General features: G+C 58.5%; 1 protein-coding gene across 4 annotated transcripts in view; it reads left to right on the forward strand.

Annotated features, from left to right (window-relative positions):
* The window catches only part of NACC2 (NACC family member 2), a 65,375-nt gene extending 46,910 nt beyond the window's left edge, over positions 1–18,465 (forward strand). For all 4 annotated transcript variants that reach the window (XM_037797017.1, XM_037797015.1, XM_037797019.1 and 1 more), the window contains exons 3-6: positions 9,874–10,038; positions 12,430–12,535; positions 12,916–13,013; positions 14,145–18,465. In XM_037797017.1, the coding sequence (XP_037652945.1) occupies positions 9,874–10,038; positions 12,430–12,535; positions 12,916–13,013; positions 14,145–14,641 (866 nt within the window). In that variant the 3' untranslated portion in view covers positions 14,642–18,465. The remainder of the gene's footprint in view (positions 1–9,873; positions 10,039–12,429; positions 12,536–12,915; positions 13,014–14,144) is intronic.
* Positions 18,466–19,228: the final 763 nt, after the last annotated feature.

The following is a 19,228-nucleotide window of genomic DNA, read 5'->3' on the forward strand; positions in this document are numbered from 1 at the left end:
TCCTTCTTAGTGCTGAATAGTTTTCCATCGTAGGTATATACCAGTGGGTAAAAACATTCATTGGACGCTGGGTTTTTCCGTCTTTTGGCAGTTGTGAATATTGTTGTGCAAATGTCTGTTCGAGTCCCTGCTTTCAGATCTTCCTTCCCAGGCATATCCTGAGGAGCGGGATTGTACATTCCCACCAGCGGGAAATAAGTGTTCCGGTCACCTCCTCTCCAACATTAGAGTTACTGTTTGTTTAATAGTGGCCATTCTAATGGGTGTGAGATGCCCCTCTGTGGTTTTGATTTGCATTTCTCTAACAGCTAGTGAAGGTGAGCATCTTTTCATGGGCTTTTTGGCCATCTGTATTTCCTCTTTGGAAAAATGTCTGTTCATGTCTTTGGCCCATTTTTAAATTGGGTTGTTTATCTTTTTATTGTTGAATTGTAGGATTTCTTTATGTATCCTGGATATCAAATCCTTACCGGATATATGGGTTCCAGATATTTTCTCCCATTGAGACGGCTGCCTCTTCACCTTTTTGACAAAGACCTTGAAGCACTGAAATACTTGATTTTGAGGAGGCCCCATTTACCTGTGTTTCTTTTTGTTGCTTGTGCTTGGGTGTAAAGTTAAGCATCTCCCACTATCGCTAGATCTTGAAGATGTGTCTCCATTTTCTTGTAGGAGTTTTACGGTCCTGGTTCTTTTATTTAGGTATTTGATCCATTCTGAGTTAATACAAAAGGTTTTTTATATTACGACTTTGAGGACGTCTTCGAGGGTTTTTGTTCCTTACCATTAGTGCCCTGATTGGTTTCCACTCTCTGCATTTTCGTATGTCTTTTAGAGTCAACGTGTTGAATTCCACACCAAAAAAAAACCCTGGAATTTGTCTGGGATGGAACTGAATCTGTCGATCAAGCTGCCAGGAACTTTTCTCTGCAGGGTTGCGTCTTCCAGTCTGTGTGTAAGGTGCATCCCTCCATTTAATCACATCTTTGTCAGTTTTTCTTGGGAATATTTTGTAGTTTTATCCACATACCTGTTAAATTTGTTCCTGGAAATTTATTTTTCATCTTAATCTACATAGTACTCTTGTTTCTCTTGATTTTTTTAAATTGAGGTGAATTCACACACAATTAACCGTTTTAAAGTGTGTGATTCGGTGGCATTTTTTCCTTCACAGTGTTTGTGAGCTCCTCCTCGCCCTCGCCACAAACCCTTTTTCACTCGAGAAGGACAGTGGGCGCATCTAGAAGTAGCCCATTCCCTCCTCCCCAGCCCAGCAACTGCTCTCCTGCTCTGTCTCTGGGATTTGCCTCCTGGGGTACGTCCATAGGTGACCCGGTGTGCCAGGCTGCTCTCACCCAGCATAGTGTTTTTGAAGTTCATCTGTGCGGTATCATGGGTCGGACGTCATTCCTTTAACGGCGGATAATACCGCGTTGCGTGGATGGCCGCACCGTGGTTATTCACCCATCCACACATGCAGCCTTGGTGATGCTTGTCTGCTGGCTGCTGGGAGCAGTGAGCAGTGCCCCTGGCGCTTTGTGTGACTTTCACTTCTCTTGGGTATGTGCTGAGGATTGGGATTGCTGGGTCCTGTGGTAATTCTTGGTGTGCCTTTCTGAGGACCCGCCAAAGTTTCCCACAGCGTTGGTGCGGTTTGCATCCCCACCAGCCATGTCCGCGGGCCCCCGTTCCCCTATATTGAAACTGTAGTGGTCAGAGGGTTTGAAAACTCCTCTATTCTAGTAATGTGATAAATTACATTGATTGCTTTTTCAAATATTAAGCCAGCCTTGCATTCTGGAATAAATCCAGCCTGCTATGAGGTAATATCCTGTTTTGCATACCTCTGGATTCAATTTGCTAATAGTTTGTCCCCCTTTTTGGGTGTGACTGTTCTGAGGTGTTAACCCCTTAGAGGGGGGCCCTTAGGCAGAAAAGCAAGTTGCTAAATCAAGAGGAACCTTAGGCCTTTCTCTCACCCTCTCAAACCCTTCCCAAGGGGGAGACCCCCGGAGGGGCTGCGGAGAGTGATCTGTCCCACCAGCCATTAGTTGCTCTGACCTCCAGGCCTACAAGTCGGGAGACCTTGTAGATTTCCTGACACAGGGGGCTGTGGGTGCTGCCACAGGGTCCCAAGGGCCTGGCCTCAGAGGCAGGAACGAGGGTGAAATCAGAACCAAGACCGGCTGGCCGCAGTGGAATCCGGGGCAGGGGTGCATCGGGTTAGAAAGAGGCCACCGGCTGCACGGGGAGGCCCACACGCTTTCCCTGTTTCCCAAACTTTCCCACAGGATTTCGGATGCGAGCGAGGTTGGCCTATAATTTTCCTCGAAGGCAGTGCCCGCGTTTCAGTGTCACGGCTCTCTGGCCTCATAAAATGAGCTGGGAATTGTTTCCATTTTTGTTTCTATTTTTAATTATCTGGGAGATTTTGGATACGATTTTTCTATTTCTTTCTTAACTGTTTGAAAGAATTCACAGATAAATCCATCTGGATCTGGAATTCTTTGTAGGAAGATGTTTAGATTCATTTTCTTTAATAGCTGTGAGAAGGTTCAGATTTTCTATTTCTTGTCAATAAGTTATAATTTCTCTAGAATTTTGTTTGCTTCATCTCATTTTCTGATTTATAAGCATGAAAGTGTCGCTCTTGGCCCCTTATGATCGTCTTAATGGCTGTGGCAGGGGTTGGCAAACTGTGACTTACGGGCCAAATCTGTCCCACGCCCTGTTTTCATAGAGCCCATGAACTAAGAATGATGCAGGCTTGAAGGTTGTTTTTAAAATAGCTAAAACAAAGGTTATATGACACAGACTTTTACGCAGTTTACAAAGCCTGAACTATTACTGTTTGTCCCTTTACAATAAAAGTTTGCCTGCCCCTATTATAGATCTTTTGTGTCGTGTTATTTTTAATTCCCAGTTTTGTTCATTTGTGCCTTTTTCTTTCTTGAATCAGATTTGCTAGAGATCCTCCATTATCTTAGCCTTTTCCAAGAACAACTTTTAGGTTTCTTTCCCTATTATATATTTGAATACATGTCTGTATTTCAATTTATTTCTACTCTCTTGGGGTTTAACTCTTTGTTTCTTTTCCTAGCATTTGGGATTGATCTTTCTAGCATTGATTTTTTGTTCCGCTAGCCTTTTTAAACATAGCACTTAGGGCTGTAAATTTCCTGATTAGCAGTGCTTTAACACTTCCACACATTTTGATACACCATATTTTCATCATTATCATTCAGTTAAAACTGTTTTTTATTCCCAAGTTTCTAGGGGTCCCCCGGCGTGGGCACAATTGGGGGACCCCAGGTCCGAGTGTGTTGAACTCATTCTGCAGCCCCTCCCCTCCTGGGATCTTGGAGCCCAACCCTCTAATCACCTGGTTGGTCTTTCTGGCGGGCCGGCCCCTCCCATCTCATTAGCATATGAGCTGTCAGGTGTGGCCCTGGAGGTTCTGAGGTTACCCCCCCAGGAAGGGGGGACAGACCCGGCCGAGCGTTCCCTTATTCCAGCCTGCAAGGCACATCGTCCAGCCAAAAGGAATGAAGCTTAAATTCTGCATCACATATGAACCTTAAACATTGTGTGCAGTGACAGGAGCCAGGCAGGAGGGGACAGTGTGTACGTCCACCTGTGAATGAGCAGGTTCACAGCCACAGAATGTGGATGGCAGGTTGCGGGCAGGGGTGGGATGGAGCGTTACTGCTCGGTGGGAGCAGCCCCTGGGGGGGGGAGTGGAAATCGCTGGCACCACCTCGTGAGCGTGGTCAAGCCCACTGAGCTGTGCCCTTAGAAGTGGCTGAAGTGGCAGTGGCTGGGAGGGCTGGCAGGGCCGGTGGGGTGCCAGTGAGGGGCTTTCTGGAGTCCCCCGGGTCAGGTGGCAGGAATGGGTGTGAGAGATGAATGCACAGGAGATGAAGACGGAGCAGGGGGTCTGAGTGGAGTGGGGTCGGCAGGGGCCGGGTCGGTTCTGGACAGGCGGGGTCAAGGCGTCCCCGGGGTGGGCATCTCGGGGGTCCAGGTCACTCCGGGGAGCTTCGAGGGCCCTGAGCACGACCAGGCATCCTGGCTGCCCGTGGACTGCTCTGCCCAGTGGGCATTTGGTGCAGCCACTCTGGGGTGCCGCGGGGATTGGGGGTTACCGGCTCAGCAACCGAGAAATGGCTGGAGGTGAGCACGGCGTCCACCGTGCCTGCTTTCATATTTCTGTCCCCATCTTGATGTTCCTTTCTTCTGGTCTTTCCCTTCCAAGCTTGTGATTCTCTGTGCCTTACCGATGCCATTTTTCATTGTTTTAGGATGTGTTTCTTTCCCCATTTTTAACACCCATGAAATCAGCTGCGCCTGCAATCAGTGGTGTGGCTAAATTGGTGGCGTTTTTGTCTTTTTGGCACATAAAGGAACGGTGTGCCTTACCGTCAGTGGTGTCTTCTTTGAGTTAGCCGATTGAGGTCGCTTTTGGTCCCTGGGTGAAGACGGGTGGGTGAGCGAGGCCCACGTAGAGTGAGTTGATGAGTGCTGGGGCCCGGGACCCAGCCACAGGCAGCGAGCCGGACCCCCCTGCGGCGCCCGTGCACCCCACGGCCTGCAGCACCTGGAGAGGAAAGGGTTCTCAAAGCCAGCGGGCCGCCGCGCCAGGTGCCTACCAAGGAGCAGGGTGGTGCTGGCCTGGGTGTGGTGGGCAGAGGCACCAGGCAGGGGATGGGGGGAGAGAACACTGGCTCCCCCAAGGCTGCAGCGGCCCAGCTCTACCCAGATGACGTGTTGCTTTTATTACGTTTATTGTTGTGCTGATTCATGCAACCACCAGCAGCTGGGATTCAGAGCATCATCCATCACCCCAAAATCTCTCCGCCTCCCTGGCCTGGGTCCCTGGGGCCTGTCCCGATAGTTTTCCCTGGAGCATGTTCTAGAAGGGGAGTCCTCTAGGACGTCCCCGCTGGGCGCTGCATCCTTCTCTCAGCAGACAGAGTTTGATATTCAGCCAAATTGTCCATCAACAGTGGGTTCCTTTTTATTGCTGAGTAGTAATCCACCAAACGGATTTATCCATCCACCGTCAATAGGCATTCCAGGGGTTTCCACCAGGGGCATCTACAAACGCCCCGTACGGGCTCCTGCCTTCATCTCTCGTTGCTCTTCAGTTGATACCTCGCGGTGCAAGTGCCGCGTCTGATAAAGTCTCCCTTGACCAGAGCAGCTGAGCTGTGTTTACCTTCTCAGCAGCACCTTCCGTTTCCTTCTGGAAGCTCCACGTCCTCGCCAGCACTTACTGTCAGCAATTCTAGTAAGTGTGAGGTGGAGATCCACGGTTTTAAGTTAGTAGCATTGAGCATTTTTCCTGTGATTCTTGGCCATTTGTATAGCTTCTGGTGATAGGTCTCTTCAAATCTTTGGCCTATTTTTAAAATTCGATTTCTTTTGTTTGTTTGTTGTGTTTTTTAATTAAAGAAGTTGTAGGTTTACAGAAAAATCATGCATAAAATGCAGAGTTCCCTATGCACCCTGTTATTAACACCGTGCGTCAGTGTGGGCTTTCCGTTACAGTCGACGAGCGAGCGTTTTTATAGTTGTGCACTTAGCCACGTTACAGTCCGTGGGTCATGTTGGGGTTCACTGTTGTCCTTACTTGGCAAGTTTTGAGAATTAGCGTATTTCAGATACAAGTGCTTTTGTTGGAGATGTGGTTACACTTTTTTTTTCTCCTGGACTGCAGCTGGCTTGTCTTGTGCTTGGATCTGGGTTCTTCGGCAGAAGCTTTTCATGTCTATCAAGTCCAGTTTATCGATTATTTCTTACAGGTTGGACTTTAGGTGTGATGTCCCAGCTTTTAGCCTAAACCAAAGATTATCTGCCATTTCCTTTTAGAAGCTTCATGGTTTTATGTTTTACGTCTAGGTCTGTGATCTGTTTTGGGTTGAATTTTTACAAGGCATGAGATTCGCGTCGATCTGGTTTTTTGCGTGTTTGTGACCAGGTTCTCATGAGACCATCGAAGGTCACTCCCAGCTCTGTCCATCCCCGACATCTATGTGTCCGTCTGTTTGTTGACACTCAGTCTGCCTTGCAGTTGCTTTACAGCAGGTCCGAAGATTGGGTTGTGTGATTCAGCATTTTGCTTCAGTCTTGGTTTGAAGCTGTATTTCTCTATAGAATTCAGAATTCGGGGTTTGCTGTCACGTTCTGCCGCTTTAACACATTTTCTGTACTTCTCCCACCCCACCCCAACCCGGCAGGCCCCCTGCGGAGGTCCTGTGGCCTGGGGTGTCCTGGCCTGGGTGCTCTGGCTGTCCTATCGTGTGACCTCCACAGTCCCCGAGGACGGGCCTCCAGCCCCCTCCCAGGCCAGACTCGCTGGCCGCCCTGGAAGCAGGAACCGGGTCACTGTTTGGGGTGGCAGAGCCCCCGGGTGGGTGGTAGGGGGTCTTGGTTGGGTTTTGCTCAGGGAAGGGGTCCGGAGCTTTCTTTAGGTTCTGGGTCAGGACCCAGAGGAGGTGGACCCGGTGTCGGGGGGGAGGGGCAGGCCAGCGTGACCCCCCGGCTCTCCCACCAGACCTTGCACCCCCTCTTCCTTCAACTGATTCTTTTTCTTTTTAAAATTTTATTGTGGCACAACGTATATAGCACGAAATTTTCCATTTTAGCTGTGAAGTGTACAGTTTGGAGGCATTTACACATTTGCGGTGTTGGGCAACCATCACTGACGTTTAGTTCCACAGTTTTCCACTCCGTGAACAGAAACTCTGCACCCGTGATCCGTTAGCTCCCCCTCCCCATCCCACAGCCCCCGTCGCCCCGGCCGCCCTCTGTCTCTAGGAACCTGCTCAGTCTGAGTGTCCCACGGGAGAGAAGTCTCACCGTGCGTCCCCTGGGGCCTGGCTTGCTTCACGCAGCATGATGTCCCTGAGGTGCCGCTCTGAGCCGCGTGTCACCGCTTGGCACGGCTGAGTGATGCTGGGCGGCGTGTTCACCCGTCCTGCCTCGGTGGCCCCGTTCACCTCCCCCTGCAGCCGCTGTGCACGTGCTCCGGGAACGTCCCTGCCTCGTGTGCTGGGGTGCTGCCAGCCCCTTTGGACCCCTGCAATGCCTCTCATATCCTGTGGTGTTTTGATCGCCTGCCCCCAACATCTGGCGCCCCGTGGGCCCACATTCACCACCATCCTGGATCCTTCCGCCGTGCCCTTCAGGACTGTGACTCACCTTTCGGGCAATTACTCAACTTGCAGCAAAAACAACTAATTGCTGTTTAAAGTGCTTGTCTCCGGATCTCACGGTGCCGCGGCATTTGGCGCACACGACCCTGGAAACCAGAGTTCCTGCTGGTTAGTGGCAGGTCAGGACCTCGATGGCGGGGGCCAGGGGCCCGCTGTGGGGGCGTCTCCTGGAATCGCGTGCCGGCCGCCCAGCCGTCGTACATGGCCCCTGAGTGACCGTCCCAACCCGCCAGGGACACAGGCAGGCCCCACACTGCCCCTGCTGCGCGTGGGTCTCCCGGGCCTGGGGCTGTCTCTCTCCCGGAGCGCACGGGGGGCAGGGGGTGGGGGGCAGCTCGCCAGCAGAGCTACAACTCGGTGTGCGGTATTTTTAGCCGGCAGCAGCACCCAGCACATGGCGAGGCAGAAATAGAAGATGCTTTTTCGGTTGCTCCGAGCTGACAGCCTCTGGTTGTTGGGGAACGGGGCTGGGGCCCGGGAGGGGCGAGCATGAGGAGCGCAAACAACTTCTGCTGTTTGGAAAAACATGTCGGGCGGCGTGGACGGGAGAGGTTCCTGTTGGCTCACAGTCTTCATGTAAACGCCACGGCCGCACCGCCCCCCATGCCCGCGTGATCTCCGCAGGCCGCCCGGGAGTGAGGGCACCAGCAATTATGTTTTAAAATATCGTCCTGATTGTTTTCCCCGTGTTCTCTGAGCCCCTGGGTAATTCCAGGTTTTCAGGACTCTGAGGCCTCCTGGTTGGTCCCCCTCCGACTTGCCCCCAACGTGCCTGGTGGGAGACGCCACCCCCGTCCCCCAGCGGGCAGGCAGGGGTCCCTCCGCACGTCCCCGAGGCCTGGGTGCCGCGGCCGCTGCAGGCTGCAGCCTCGACCTGGTTGGCATCTGTGAACTTGAGAAACTTGCTCCTTGTTTCCCTGCTCCCGGCGGGCCCGGGGACGAGACCCTGCCTCACCCTGAGCAAGTCTCAGGAAAGCTGGCAGGGGCCCCCAGGGAGGGGCGGCTGGGGGTGGGCGGCCCCGAGTTCCAGCCCCCACACAGGAGGGAGCCTGTGCATCCCTGCCTTGGGGAGATTTGGGGGTGACCCAGATGCTGGGGGCGGGGCTGGCGCTATAGGAGGGTCTCTGCCCTCGCGGCCTCCCTGGAAGAGAGCATCCCTGTCCTCCCTGTCAAGACTCATGTGGTTTGGGGACATGTGGGAAGGTGGCCCTCCGGGCACCGGAGTCCCTGACACACACACACACCCCTGAGCTTGGCCCAAAGATAACTTGGGGCTCCAGTGGCTCCAGCCTCTGTAAGTCCTGGGGATCAGCCCACACCCCTTCCAGCGGCCCACTTGGCTCCCCTGGGGCCTCCTCCCAGGTCCCCTCTGCTTGGAAGGTTCCCTGTGAAGCCCTGGGGTGGGGGGTTTGCAGTGGGAGGGGACCGTGGCCCTGGCCCAGCCAGGGGGGTCGGGTGCGTCTGTCCCTGGCCATGCAGAGTGGCTGGACCACCTGCCCTGAGCCTTCTGGACAAGCAGGTCCCCGGCCCTCGAGGTGTCCAGGGTCACCAGGTTCTGCGGGAACTGCGGTCCTAGGCCAGCAGGGCCCAGCCTGAGCTGCCACCAGCAGGGCCCAAGGACCCCAGAGAGCCAGGCAGCCTGAGATACGGGTGGTCCAGGGAGGGTCCGATCAGGGGGCCTCATCTGCAGTCCTCATGCACTGCCAGGTGTGCTCCCCCAAGAGCCAGTGAGCAGGTGGGATTCCTTAGTGCCCACAGCTGGCTCTCGGTGCTGTCACCTGGGTAGGGGTGGCCACAGGTCAGCAGCGAGCACAGGGCAGCTGAGAAGCTGTGTGCAAGGGAGGAGGCTGGAAGGAAGAGCTGGTGTGGGGCCCGGTGCTGCAGCAGCCTTGGGTGACCTGTCTGGCGAGGAAGGTGGGTTCAGGGTGCTGGTCGGGAGCTGGAGGTGCCTGGGGGGCCCCTGGGGTGCAGAGGATGAAGGGCTGGTTCCCGCTCTGCAAGCCTCCACGAGGGCCATCTGTGCCATGGGGGCCCCCATGAGCCTCAAGCTGCCCTGTGGGAGCTCCAGCACTGTGGGGTCTCGGGGACCTGGTGGGGACGTGGGGAGGTGCCGTGGGGAGGTGCCGTGGGGCACACACAGAGGGGCTGTGTCCTTGAGGGGTGCCAAGCCCTGTGAACTGGGTGGCTGTGCCCAGCCGACCATCTGCATGGAGTTGCTGGGAGAGGGGACGGGCTGGGGAGAGAACACGGCGTGCCCCCTGCTTCCCCACGTCCCCAGTGACAGCAGAGGGGCGGCAGCCTCTCGTTAGCCCTGGGCCCTGCCTCCTCTCTGGCCATGGCCTCCAGGCAGGGGGCCCTTGGCGGGTCCCTCCGTCACCTGCCCTCCTTCTCGCCGTGCCCCCTGCTTCTTGCTTCGCCGGCTCAGTCCTCCCTGGGCTACTGACCCTCCTGGGAGCCGCCCCGGCCTCAGCTCCTGAGTCCCGGGTCCAAGGGTGCCCTGAGCACCTGCTCTCCACCCTGGCCTCCCTGCAGACGGCAGGCGGGGAGGGGGTAGGAGGGGTGACCCCGGGAAGATAGAGGGGGTGGGAGGGGGGGGGCAGGGTGCCATGCTGGGGCCGCACCCACCCTCTCACCGTACCCGGTTCTGTGCCCGCAGTGCAAGAGAAGCCAGAGCCCGTGCCGCTGGAAAGCCGCTCCTGCGTCCTCATCCGCCGCGACCTCGTGGCCCTGCCCGCCAGCCTCATCAGCCAGATCGGGTACCGCTGCCACCCCAAGCTCTACTCGGAGGGGGACCCGGGCGAGAAGCTGGAGCTGGTGGCAGGTGAGGTGCCCCCAGCCCGGCCACTGCCTGCGTGTCCTTCCGTTAACTGTTTCCTCTTTGGAGCTGTGAACAATGTCCCCATCACCAGTCAGTCAAAAAAAGACAGAGCGTCTTAAATTCCCTCTAATTTCCTTTCAGAGGAATGTGTCATTAGGAGAAGTTATTCAATTGAATTAATTTAGCATTTTAATTGAGTCCCCTGGGCTGGCTGAGCTCAGTCGTGCTTTGATTCGGGGCACAGATAAGCTTGGCGGGCACAGGTTCCTGGTCTCGCCCCAGCGCCGAGCTGCCAGGCTGCAGAGTTTGTGGCTTGTGATGGGGGGTTTCCCGCGGCAGCCCCGGGCAGGTGCAAGTTTTTTGGGAAAAGCAGAAACACCACGGAGCCCTAAGGCTTGTTGGTTCCATGTGCCTCTGCCAGAAATATTTCTCTATGTTGGGATCTTGTGGCCTTCTAGCTCCTCGTGGATTTTTAAGGCTTTTCCACACAAAAAATGAGACTGTGGCCCGGGCGTCCTCATTTGTGGGTGCTGAGCCATTTTCCAATAATATTTTCCCTTGGGTCAATAAACGGCTCCCCAAGCCTGGCCAGGCAGAGACCGTGGGCTCCCCTCCTCGGTGAAGCCCCGTGTCCACCCCGACAGCCCGGGTGGCGTGGCCCACCCTTCCACAAAACAGCGGGCCCAGGGTGGGCCCAGGGTGGGCCCGGCCACCTCCTGTCCCTCTGGGCGGCTGCACGGGCTCCCAGGCCTCCTGGCTGTGCCGGACACGGCACTGGTCAGGGACCTCCAGAGAAACGGAACCAACTACACCGGGTGCCAGCGATCGGAGTCCGGATCCCGTAGGGCAGGCTGCCAGCTAGGAATTCCGGTGCGGGCGCCCTGGAGGTCTTGAGTCTGGATTCTTTCCTTTCCTGGAAGCAGAGGTGGCTCTCATCTGCAGAACGGGTGTCCTCTCCGTTAGCAGCCCAGTGTCTGCCCAGTTGTGTGGACGCTGCGGCCCGGCCATGCTGACCCACGGGGTGGCCGTGGGTGGGGGCGGGCATTGTGCTGGGAAGGTGCTGCTCCTGGGTGGGCGCGGCTGAGGGACTGGGAGAGCCCAGGACGGCTGCAGGGAGGGCTGGGGTGGGTTTGCCCAATGCCTGCCAAGAGGGCGCGGCCCCCTGCCCCCAGCCAGCGGCCTGACTCTTTGGGGCCTGGGGAGGACAGGCCCACCCACAGCTGGGGGTGGTTTCCTCAGCACCCCATGTGGGCCCAGCCTCTGGCTAAATCCTGTTTTGTGGATTTCGACGTACCCAGACAGATAGTGGGAGAGGCTTCGGGGGAAACAAACGAGGACAGGGGCGGGTGTGTGGGGGCTGGGGAGGCCGGTTCTCAGGACACGGAGTGGAGGTGACGGTGGCAGATGTCCGGGAAGGGGAGGGCTGGAGAGAGCTGGTCCCCGGTGCTGGGCAGAGAAGCAGGGAGCAGGGCGAGGCCTTTCGGCTCCTTCCCAGGCAGCAGCTTCACAACTGTCGCGACTGGTCACCCCAGGACAGAATCCCTGGGGAGCTGGGGAGGGCCCCTCTTTGGCCCTGGGTGTTTCCAGGTTTCCATCGTGGTAATCAGCTCCGTGGGAGCCCCCTGGATACACCCGTCTGTGCTGGGTGGGCAACGCCTCAGCCCGACCCCCAGAGTGCACCCCAGGGACCCCCATTGCTATGGGGGGCTCTCGGACATGTTGGAGGACAGAGGGGCCACCCAGCTTGTTTCCCAGGTCCAGGTGCAGAGCTGGGTGCTCCCAGGGGCTGGCAGGATGGTTTCCGGGCAGCCCCGGTCTTAGTTTCCTGGGAAACTAAATGGGAGGCCTCGGGTGGCTGGGCAGTGCTCCCTCCCTAACCCACAGGGGGCCTTCGCCCCCGCCGGCATCTGTCACCCGCCCTTGGCGTTGCGTGGCCGGCAGACACATCCCTCCAGCCAGCCTCGTTCTCCGTGCCTGCTCTGACCCCCTCTTCTCACCAGGGCCCCAATACCCTGACCCCAGCCACCTTCTCCCGCACACCTTCTTCTGCCCAATTCCACCTGCAGAGACCCTGTTTCCAGAGGCCACTTCCTGGGGTGCTGGGGCTCCAGCGGGCCCCTATAGGGACACTGTTCAGCCCGTGTCGCCCTTCACTGTCTTCCTGTGAGTGGCCCAGGGCGGAGCTGGCCACGTCCAGGTGACAGGTGGGGTGCATTGGGGGAGGGGGCTTGGCTGCGGCACATCCTGGGGACCCACCACGGAGAGACGGGTCTGCACCCAGAGGTCCCCGCTGCCCGACACATCTGCTCTGCCCTCGTGGCCCTGGCAGGCAGTGCCCTGGGGGCCGGGGTGAGGCCCGGTGTCCGTCTCACCATCCCCGCTTGGCACCCGCAGGCTCCGGCGTCTACATCACGCGGGGCCAGCTCATGAACTGCCACCTGTGCGCGGGGGTGAAGCACAAGGTCCTGCTGCGGAGGCTTCTGGCCACGTTCTTCGACAGGTGGGTGCCCGGCGGGGGCGGCAGAGGGCACGGTGGGTCCCGGGGTCCCTGGTGATGGGGGCTCTGCTCGCCCGAGGATGGTTTATAGTCTCAGGGGGCTTGGGATGGTACCCAGAGGGGCCCCTCGACCCAGGCTCCAGGGAAAGCGCTGGCTTTCCTGGTGTTTCCAGAAGGGCTTGTGGCCTCCTGCCCCCCACCCCTCCGCCCCCCAAAAGCAAGGAACAGTTGGGGGTCATTGCTGCCCCATCATCCTGTCGGCTCACTGCACCTCCCGCTGGTTCCCGCCTCTTCTCCAGGGGCCTCTCCTTTTTCCTCTCACTTCGGGGTGCACCTTGCCTGCTCCCCATTTGCCTCAGCCGCTACCCCGCACCCCTCTGCAGGAACACGCTGGCCAACAGCTGTGGCACCGGCATCCGCTCCTCCAGCAGTGACCCCAGCCGCAAGCCACTGGACAGCCGGATCCTGAACGCTGTGAAACGTAAGGGGCTGGGCCGGGGCAGGGGTCTGGGGCTGCTGCGGGGCCCCTCCATGCTGTGCCAGGCTTGCAGGAAAGAGGGAGAAGTGAGCAGCTCTCAGGAGCCAGGTCTCGAGGTGCTAACATTGTTGGTAGCTTCCCAGGCATGAGGAGTTCAGCTGCGAAACTATTTTAATATGTGAAATAGATCTAATTTTCCTTTTTGAACAAAACCCCTTATTTACATTTGGAGGTTATTTTGAGCCTTTGCCATCTGCTCGGCCGTCTTACGCCTCCGCTCCCGGGTGCCTGGGGGTGGAGCCCAGCCCGGCCCCGTGGCAGACGCCCCCCGCCCCGTGCCCTGCACCCCGATGCCGAGGGGGTGGGCCCCCCAAGCCACACCGGCCGGCTGCACGGACGGCCCACAGCCACCGAACGTGAACCTGGAGCTTTTTTTTATTTTTTATTTTGTGTTTGCTTGCTTAAAAAAGCACCTGTGTGTTTTGGAGTGAAGAGGGGGCCGCGTCGTTGGTAATTAGAGTCCTTACTTGTGCGGCGATGCCTCTGGGAGAGTGCTGGTGGGAGGGTGTGCTCCGTGTCCCCCAGGGCTCATGGTGGGGACCCCCTGGCTGGGAGACCTCCGGAAGGGTGTCATTGGCAGCAGGGAGTGCCATCTGCTCACTTCCTCGGGGCTGGGACCTGGCTGCCTCCTTGCCCAGCCCTGTGGAGATGGTCTTCGAGTGCTCGTTCCAAGTTTGCACCCGCAAGTGGTGGGACCCAGGGTTGCCAAGGGCCCCGCAGCCACCCAGCCGGTTGTCTGTGACCCCCAGGGCCCCTAGGCGCCCGACCCCTGCCTCGGGCCATCATGGCTGACAGGTGAGGCCAGGCCTCGCACCCATGTGCTGTGATTCCTGCCCTATCCCTGAGCCTTCAGGACCGAGCCATGGGGAGGGGAGACCCTGGCTGTCAGGCGCTGGGACAGCCGGGGGGACACGGGGCCCCAAGTGGGGCTGTCCACGGAGGAGGGGCCTCCTCAGCCCCTGGGAGCTGGCGTGGGGTGTCATGGTTCTGCGGCCACTGGGGTGCTGGGCCCGGGGGTCCGGGCTGGGGGCCCCGGGCCTGGGGAGACTCACACCCCCACCCCTGTCCCCGCAGTGTACTGTCAGAACTTCGCCCCCAGCTTCAAGGAGAGCGAGATGAATGTGATCGCGGCCGACATGTGCACCAACGCCCGCCGTGTGCGCAAGCGCTGGCTGCCCAAGATCAAGTCCATGCTGCCCGAGGGCGTGGAGATGTACCGCACGGTCATGGGCGCCGTGGCCACCGGCGCGCCCCTTGACCCCGAGTTCCAGCCGGCCGCCGCGCAGGTCTTCGAGCAGCGCCTGTTTGTCGAGCGCCGGGGCGACGCGGCCCTCGCGGCCCTGCGGACGGACGCGGTGAGCGCGGAGCTGGCCGCCGCCAACCCCGCCTTCGAGGCCGGCGAGGAGGCCGACGGGGCCGGCTCGGTCATCCAGGAGGCAGCCGCGCCCGAGCTGCTGCCCACCGACGGCCAGAGCCCGGCCCGGCCCTTCGAGCAGGGCAGCGCTAGCCCCAGCAGGCCCGGGACGCCGGCGGCCAGGAGGCAGGACGGCGCCCACGCGGGGACCTCGTAAGGGGCAGGCGGGGCCGGGTGGGGGCGCGCACCACCGCTGCTTGCATGATACTAACCCAGTGTGACCCAGCCACTCACGCACTGAACTGCTACTGTTGCCTGGAAAAAATGTGATTTTTATCCTGCTTGTATTTAAAATCTATGAAGGAAACCATTGCATTCGTATACTGTAAACGATGAGGCCCCTGGCGGCCTGGGAGCAAGAAGGCCCAGGGCTCCCTTGGGTGTCCCCAGGTCAGTCTCCGAGTGTAGCGTTCCCGCCCGCCCGGTCCCCTCCTCACCCACCCTTCCTGACCCTCTGCCCAGAAGCCGAGGCGTGGGGGGCACCGTCACGGCCGCTGTCTCCTCGCCCCGGGGGCCCCTCACTCCTCTGCAATGAGGGGACAGGGCAGGGCCCCCGGGGGCCGGACTCCTCTTGTGTGTCCTTCCTGAGACTCTGGGGGTCAGGCCCTGCCAGGTCCACACGCATGTCTGTGTGTGTGCACGTGTGCACACGTGTGGAGGGAGCAGTGTACTTGGCATGATAGGGTGGTTTTGCTGGTTGCCCATTGGGGAGAAAGGGTCTTGGGCTGGACCTGGTGCCCCCCGGCCCAGCTCCACAGCTCCTCGTCCACCTGGAGCCCTGCCCGAGCCCCTGCCTCCTGGCCCCTTGGGGTTTTGAGATCTGTTTCGGGTCTGGTCTGGAAAGTTGCAGGGCCAAAGGACAGACGTTTGGGTAGGCCTGGTGGTCTGGCAGTCGGGGTGCTTTCCCTTGTGCCCCCACCTGGCAGTGCCGGCAGCGGGGAGGTGGGGGAGCTCGGGCTGGCTCCTGGGGAGGAGGGTGCTGTGGGGCAGGAGGCTGGAGCCCGGCACCCCTTGGTGCGGGGCCCCCCCACCTCGGGATCCCGCATCCCTGCCGGTGCCTGGGGTGGGAGGCAGGTGGCAGGTGTGTCCCGGGCCTGGTGTGGAGCTGCTCAGGTGGAGCTGGCTGAGGCCCGGGGGTCTCCCCTGATGCCCCAGGAAGGGAGGGCCCACGGCAGATGGCTGTGTGCTGCTGCAGTGCTTGCTGGGACACTCGTTACCCCGTGTCCCCACAGCTCCCCAGGCCTGGCCAGTGGCCACCCCTCCCGTTCCCAGACCGTTGGGGGTCCATCTCTGACCACCAGTGGCAGAGTCACGCGACCCCAGCGAGCGGGAGGCCCTGGGTCCCTCGGTCCGTCCATCAGTCTCTCCTCTCTCCCCTCCCCCCACGGGGGGCAAGCGCGGCCCTGGGCTCCCCCACCGCTCCCCTGATGTCCAGAAACCTGAAGGCCCCTCCCCTTAACCAGAGGCCCAGGGGCTCCCGGGCTGGGGGCGGCTCTGCAGCTACTTCATTCCCGCTGGGGGGCTCCCAGCCAGATGGACTGAGCACCACCTCCTGGCCCCTCCAGCCAGGCCCCCCATTTGCCTGCCCTCCAGAAGGGTCTGATAGCTTCCGGGAGGGTTCAGTGACCTCCGGGGCCAGGCACTGTGGGTCTGGGCACTGAGTCTTCCTGGAGCTGCAGGGGGCTTGGATGTGTTCAGGCCGCCCCTGCCCCTCCGGCCGAGCCATGGGGCAAAGGTGAGGCTGAGCACACCCAGCCCCTCTCGGGGTCTCCCTGCACCTGCTCCCGCTCCCCCCACCCCCAAATTTGCACTTTAATTTGACCATCACCAGGGACCTTCAGGAGACAGCTCGTGGTCCTGGCTGTCTGCAGAGGGGCTCATCGCTCTCTCCGCCCCGCTCCAAAGTAGACATGGCCCCCGCTGCCCGTGGCCACCCGGAGAAGGCCCGAGCACCGCACAGGCCTGCACATTGCCCCCCGGCCACGACCTCTGTCCCCCAGTCGTGTCTACTCGCCGTCTGTTTCGTTGTTCTGGGTAAGGAAGGCAAAAGCTATAGGGAAATCTTTAAAGATAATAATAATAATTAAATGTGAATAGGTCCTGAGCTCTCCCGTGTCCCGGGCGTGCCGGGCCGAGCGATTTGCACTACCGCGGCCACGGGCCGTGAGCGCTGGCAGACGTGTGTGGCTGGTGATTGTACCTGGGGGGGCAGGTGCCCTCTCCATCCTGAATGTACCGCGGGCGAGCGGCGGAGGCGGCGGGGGCCTGGGCTCCGAGGAACCTTCCAGAGTGCCTTAGCATCTTTTGATCATTTTTTCCCAAGGAAAACCAATTTAGAGAACCAGACCCCCCCCCTCCTTTGTTTACAAGACGACTGATTCCAGAACGGGGCTCCTCTGCCCTGAGTGTGACCCTGTAGCCTAAGAGATGAGACGCTCAGTATTTATGACATGTCTGCAACCTAATTCCTAAGCTTGACTATTAGCAATATGCATATACTACGTAGAGTCTTCTAGAGCTAAGCTGTAGCGCGCTTTTGCGAGGAGAAGGAAGGGCCCGGCCCGCAGGACCCGCAGCCGGGCCATGGGTCTGGGTCCAGCGAAGGGACCCGGGGCGGGACGGCTGCTGGGAGCCCACCTGGCCGGCGCGCCTGGTACTTGAATTCTGCCTTGTTTTCTGCACTGTCCGGGCTCGTCCCCGAGTTCCCTGTGGTTGCCTAACTGCATTGGATGTTATTGTTTTATTTTGCCCTGAATGTGGACGGGGGAGTGGGGACGTCCCGGGTGACCGAGGAGGGCATGCCCGGGCCGAGCCGCCTTGTTTTTGTCCTCCCTGAAAGCTCCTTCTTTGGGTTTGTGGTTAGAGCTGGGAGGACGCCGCTGTCGTGGGGTCAGGCACCGGGCTGGGGGCCGACGCAGCCTCGTCCCTTCTGTGGGATCAGCCGATCCTGCCCAGCCCGTTTCACAGGAGCCGACACGCCCAGAACCTTCTGGCTGTGCCCTTCAGCCCTGGCCCTGAGACGGGAGGGAAATCCTCTGGGCGGCAGGGAGGGTGATGGCTGGCTTAGCTCGAAGTAGTTGCAGGCGGCCACTGCCGCACAAACTGGTCATCGTGTCAGCCAGCCGGCTCCAGGGCGCACGGCACCCAGGGGTGGTGAGGGCGAGGTACAGAGGTTTCTGAAATGGCAAAGGTTTGTTGTCCGTTTGTTCTGTTTTGTTTTGTTTTGGAAAAAAAGGAAAGGAAAACAATGCAAAATGGAAAGCATTCAAACTGGCCCACCTGCCTGCGCGCTGACCGCTCGCGCCCATCGTTAGCGTTTGCACACGACTGTGATTTCTATGTCAAGAGAAGCCAAAACTCGCAATACTATTTTTAGCAGACAAAAAAAACGAAAAAGAACTAAGTATAAATGTATAAATATTTTTGACTTGAACATTTGGATGACATTTGATGCAAATAGAGTATTAATCCTCGGACAGGATGTTTTGGAAGAAGGACTTACGGAGGAGACGATAGTTTTGGAGAGTGTTTAGGGGATAAAATAGTACTGTAACTCATGACTGTTAACAAATAAATACATACAATGACACGAGTTGTCCCTGTGCTGTCAGGAAGGGCCTGCAGTGCCACTAAGTTAGGTCTCAGCCACGAAAGATGCTAGCTTTTTTTTTTTCTTTTATCTCTTTGTAAGAAGGGGTTTCCCCAGTCCTTGGGTTCCCCGGGCCCCTCACTCCCGTTTCCTTTTATGTGCTATTACTAGGTAGAGTCAAGACTGTTACTTTTTAGCCATGGCTGACATTGTATCAATAACTAAACACCAGAAACCTCCGCCGATGACCAGGAAAACCCGAGGGCTCCAAGTGTGTTCAGAGCCGGTGCACGCGGTGGAAATCATCACCAACAAAAAAGGATGTGGTCGCTAACTGTAAAGTGCTTTGTAAAATTCACATTTACAAAATAATAAAGTCAGTTCAAACCGAAGCTCCCTGACTCTTGCTTGGCTGGTGGGATGGAGAAAGGGGTCTGGGGAGCAAGGGGTGGTGAGTCCTGACCGTCCTGGGGATCTCCTGACTACTCCCCACCCACTCAGACACACGGCTGGTGGTCTCGGGGTGTGCAGGGTGCCCTGCCAGCTAGGCCCTGCCCTGAGCCCCACGGAGCTTGCGGTTCTCTCCTTCCCCGGGCCTCGGTTCTGTTGTGGGTAAAGCAGGGCACCTGCCTGGCCCTGCCAGACCCCTCCTCGTCCACCACTGCCCCCCAAGTAGACGGCGGAGCCCCTGGGAACAGGCCACCTGGTCTCCTGTCCCCTCGAGGCCAGCTCAGTGCTGGGGAGCCAGTCCCCTTCATAACCATCCCTGCTCTCTGCTCCTCTGTTGTATCCACGAGGCCTCGAGTTTCTGGAACCATCCGTGCTGGGTCCTGCCCAGGCCCTGTGTGGTCAGTACCTCTGCTCCTTCTGGCCCAGCCAGGATGTGGTCCGAGGGGCACCCTGACCCACTTACCTTCCCCGTCCCCGGCTGTCCACTTCCTCCCTGCAGCTGCCGGGCCGCGATGGGGTGTCCGCTGTTGGCCGGCCTGTCCTCTGACCCCACTGAGTAGAAGCCGAGGGCAGGGGTCTGCGGGGCTGCTCCACAGATGGGCCCCTGGATGAGGCCCCTGGATGTGGGTGCAGGGGGTCCTGGGCACTGGGGAGCCCCTGAGGCGATGTGTGTGCTGCTTTGGGGTCCCAGGCAGGGGCCGGCAC

Source organism: Choloepus didactylus, chromosome 10 (assembly GCF_015220235.1).
Source record: "Choloepus didactylus isolate mChoDid1 chromosome 10, mChoDid1.pri, whole genome shotgun sequence".
Lineage (NCBI taxonomy): Eukaryota > Metazoa > Chordata > Mammalia > Pilosa > Megalonychidae > Choloepus > Choloepus didactylus.